We start from the raw sequence: 4,418 nt of genomic DNA, 5'->3' as shown, positions 1-4,418 counted from the left end.
GCATTTAGACTACTGTATGCCTGATGTATATGCCAGAGTTTAAAGAACTTGCAAGGCCACGTTTAAACACCAAAACATATTTTATTAAAAACTTAAGTCACAAACTGTACAGTGTTAAAACATTGATCCAATTGAAAATGAGCCCTCATTAAATAGCAAAAATGTAACAAACATTTAAAAACAAAAACCGTACTCCACATGTAACCGACAGTATCTCGAACATGAAAATGTCGCAAAAAAAAATAAAATTTGAGTACAGCAGGTTTAAGCTTCAGCTTGGGGCACATCCCAGTCTCAGACTCTGGTACATAAGACGTTATTAGCTTTAAGACATGGTCTCCATCTCTCTGGGCTGCAAGAACAAGATAATGGGTTACAAAAGCTAGATTTCTATTGGCAAAGAACTCACACAGTTTGGAACATACAGAAATGAGAACGAACCTGCGCTTTACTGTACTGGGCCCGCTGTCGCCGTGCTAGGAAGAACTAAATGGAGGAAAAACAGTTAAGACAAGCACCGATCAAGTTAAACGAAACTTGAAAAATGTATGGTTCTCACCAGAACCAGAAGTCCTGCAATCACAATCAAGCTGACCACCACAATGACAGCAATGATGCCACCAGTCAGCTTCTGCATGGTGAAGGTGGGTGCCACTTCATCTACATAATACACCAGGACATTCTCCATGGACACCTTTGTTCCCTCAACAGTGATGTCAAATGGTTTGCTTTCATCATAAAAGAGGGGCTTAATTTTGATCTATGAAAAAGACACATTAGTTACACATCAAGTTACAACATAACACCTGGTATGAAGATAAGAAACCAAAATGAGACTCACGTCCTTCTCCATGTAGTAAGTCATGAGGGACAGGTCTGTAATGCGCTCCCCCTTTTCCTTTTGGACATCCACAACAATGAGACGACCATCTTTGTCATACTGGAAAAGAGGAGGTGGTTCGTGTTAGGTTCTGTACTGAAAGCACCAAGTTGAGGGGTTCAATAACATCAGTAAATTCTTACCTGAACATCAGACACAAAGGTCTTTTCCAACTTGTAACGGTCCAGCAAAGCAGTCGCAATCCCACTGTAAGGGAGTAACATCAGTAAAGCAAAACATGAGCAGAACTTCATATTTTTCATGGTCCCACAAGACATTAGAAATCAATTGTTACATACGTCTTCAGTTTGGTAGCATCAAGAGCAACAGCTGTAACGTTATGCTTCAGTTCCAAACGAACCCAGCTAGAGAAGAAAACATGGTATCGTCAGAATTCACTAGTCTTGCTTACTTCCACAAACAGCAGTACTATTCAAACCACACTTCAAACTACGTGCAGCAGTCAGAAAAACACCGTTAACAGCTTTGTTAATACAACACTCACTAGGTCTCCACAGGCTCACACTTGATGTTCTTGTCTCCCTTGTCACTTCTGCGCACACCAGCACTGTTCACACACCAGCACACGTCAGTGCCGTTACACTGGATTGCCTTGAACTTTCCATTACTCTCACACTCTGGGTCATAGATGCCATCGTTGTCCACAAAGGCAGTTTCTACAGGTTTCCCACCAATGGATCTTGTGGTTAGGTTGTTCCTGGCGCGATACATCTCTGCTTTCATGAGGAAACACTTGGGAACCACTGTGGGTACAGGGAGAATTGAAGACACTTACTACACTTGATGGGAGGAACAAAAACTTAAAACCTGCCTGGTTTGTTGGTAGAAGCTAGAAAAGCTGAAGCTCAGCTAGTTTAGGTGGGGTTACCAAAACGCCACAAACCAGACTGACAGCCCAGTTAAGAAAACGTACAATTTAGGAGCAAATATAAAAGAACTCACATTTTGTACAATCAATCGGTTGCTTGATTGATGAAGAAAACTGAAGAGTACATTGGCATGGTGGTCCTTCACATCTGGCCCATTTCATTGTGTCACAAATACCTGTTGGATAAAAAAAAAAAAAACAACAAAAAGTGGTTTTAGAAATACTAAAACTTTATTAGGTAGATGGGTTTAAGTAGAAATGCGGAAGCCAGTATAAGTAGAGCTCCCCCACCCGCACACACTGAACCACACCCTGGATCTCATTGTGGTGTTTGTCTCCCAACTGCCAAATGACTACGGTTGAACAGTTTGTCACAATTTAACCGGATATAACTTGCCTTTTAAAGAATGTTTAAACGGCTTATGTTTTAATTATATCTAGAATAGCCATTACTTACATTGTGAGGCGACGACATCCACTAACACCACAACAAACAAGGCGATCAAAACCTTCATGATGGATAAGAACTGAAAAACAAAAACAGTTTCAGCGTTGTAAATCACTCCGTTAGAGGAACTGATGTTTTAATCTCCAGAATCTCTGTGCAATTCAAACTAGTCTTTAAACTGTAAAACACTGAAGTCTTCTTACCGAAGCTTCCGGGAAAACTAGAAATCCAACCAGAAAGAGTTATTCCGCTTTTAGATGACTCGAGTTTAACAATGAATAAATCCCTCTGATATCCTCTCTCCCTCGCCAAACGACTGATCTAAACGCGCAACAGGTGTCAAATTATGTATACCTGTGGAGGAGAGTGACGTCAGGTGTGAAAGGGAGGAGTTAACTTTAAAACAGATTCACCTTTTTTCCGTCTATGACCATGTATGGGGACTTGACTCATCGAGAGTGAACGCAAAACTTCCTATCTCCATTTTGGAAATATGAAGCACCAACAAGATTTTCGGTTGAAACTCCACACATGCAAACTCTGATACCTGCAAGTGAAACTGCAGTATTTGCTGCAAGGTATATGACAAAGACTAGAAACGAAACTAGACACGTTTATTTTTATAATATTTATATTGTATTATATTCAGGATTTCCCACATATGTAACTCCTATATACTACTTGCATTTAATTCACAATACGGTTCAAAGTGTCGTATGCATACATAATAGAGAGAGAGGGAGAGGGAAAGAAAGAAAGATTTAATAGGGAACTTTAAAAATAGTTTAAGAACCAAAATATTGAATAAAATTTAAAGGAAAGAAAAAGACAAACGGATAATAGTCTAATTACAGAATAAATGTCTAATAAGATAAACAACAGAACTTGTACGGATGTTTAAAAAAATATTTAAAAGGCAACAAATCATACAAAATAAAAGAACGTAAATGTACCTTAAGTATTACATTAAAACGTATCATTGTTAATATATTGTATTACAGTTGAATCTAAATCAAATTCAAATAGGTACTCTTGTTCAATGTGTATATAAGTAGAACAAATGGGACAGTGGATAGACATTTGTGAAAGTGACTGTTATAACTGTTAGGATGTTTTATGCTTATATTTCTTTCCAAGTTGATTTGCTGTTTTAATTATAATGGTTTCTGTCTTCTTACCATTTTTAATTAAAATGATTATTATGAAATGCAGGTTTGGGTGATGGCATACGACATTAATTGTTTACATTTGATCACCACAATAAATTCACACACAACAGCTAAAACACTCATTCAATAATTTACATAGTTTGAGATAAGCATAGTTCTAAACCACTTGCATGCATAGTTGATGTGGGAATATAATATGATATTTTAAGTCACATATTGTGCAAAAAATAAGTTACCCCTCAAAAATGGGTTTTCCCTATTCATGTTTATCAATATATTTAGCAACATAAAAGTTACCCCTCAAAAATGGGTTTTTTCCCTATTCATGTTTATTAATATATTTAGCAACATAAAAGTTACCCCTCAAAAATGGGTTTTCCCTATTCATGTTTATTAATATATTTAGCAACATAAAAGTTACCCCTCAAAAATGGGTTTTCCCTATTCATGTTTATTAATATATTTAGCAACATAAACAGGCCACGCCACTTATATTTCTGTCAGAAGAAGATAAGTGATAGAATAGCAATCACAATAATATGACAAATACACATACAGTGTTAATGGTCAGTAATGAGACATTCAGTGTTAAAGGTAAAGTCATTCAAGACATCAACACACTCTCTCTCTCTGAATGTGTTTCTCAAAGAATGCAGAGAAAACCAGGTGAACAAGTTTGGACAGAAGCGGCCCATCCCCCAGCCATACTTTCTGAGAATTTCACAATACTATTTTGATAGTATGTTATCGATGTTTAGAATTAAACAAAACTTGAAGCTTCTTCGGAAACTTGTGATGAATTTTGGACTGCGTCGAATATTCTAATCTCTGTCATGCGTAAGCCCACAGGCATTATGACCTCATGAGAAGCACAGCTCATGTCAAACCTGAGCAATTTGTAAAATGGACACACCCTTCCAGACTGATACCCACAACAACATCGAAACTGACGTCATGCTCTCTGTAGTATCTCTAACAACATCTCGTAGAAAACTTCATGTCTGAATTTATGCTTGTTTTGTTGTCTTTTAT

At 37.3% G+C, this 4,418-nt stretch overlaps 1 protein-coding gene across 1 annotated transcript; it reads right to left on the bottom strand.

The window, feature by feature from the left end:
• Nucleotides 1-218: 218 nt before the first annotated feature.
• Nucleotides 219-2,554, bottom strand: LOC132110924 (epithelial cell adhesion molecule-like). Its single transcript, XM_059518029.1, has 10 exons — nucleotides 2,421-2,554; nucleotides 2,227-2,296; nucleotides 1,844-1,945; nucleotides 1,386-1,644; nucleotides 1,180-1,245; nucleotides 1,024-1,087; nucleotides 842-940; nucleotides 560-760; nucleotides 442-486; nucleotides 219-352 (listed from the first exon to the last, which is right to left on the bottom strand). The coding sequence occupies exons 2-10, from the start codon at nucleotides 2,282-2,284 to the stop codon at nucleotides 326-328; spliced, it is 921 nt and encodes a 306-aa protein (XP_059374012.1). The 5' UTR covers nucleotides 2,285-2,296; nucleotides 2,421-2,554; the 3' UTR covers nucleotides 219-325.
• Nucleotides 2,555-4,418: the final 1,864 nt, after the last annotated feature.

This window comes from Carassius carassius, chromosome 30, assembly GCF_963082965.1.
Source record: "Carassius carassius chromosome 30, fCarCar2.1, whole genome shotgun sequence".
Lineage (NCBI taxonomy): Eukaryota > Metazoa > Chordata > Actinopteri > Cypriniformes > Cyprinidae > Carassius > Carassius carassius.
Note: the sequence above shows the minus strand (reverse complement) of the source record. Positions and strands in the feature narration are given on the sequence as shown.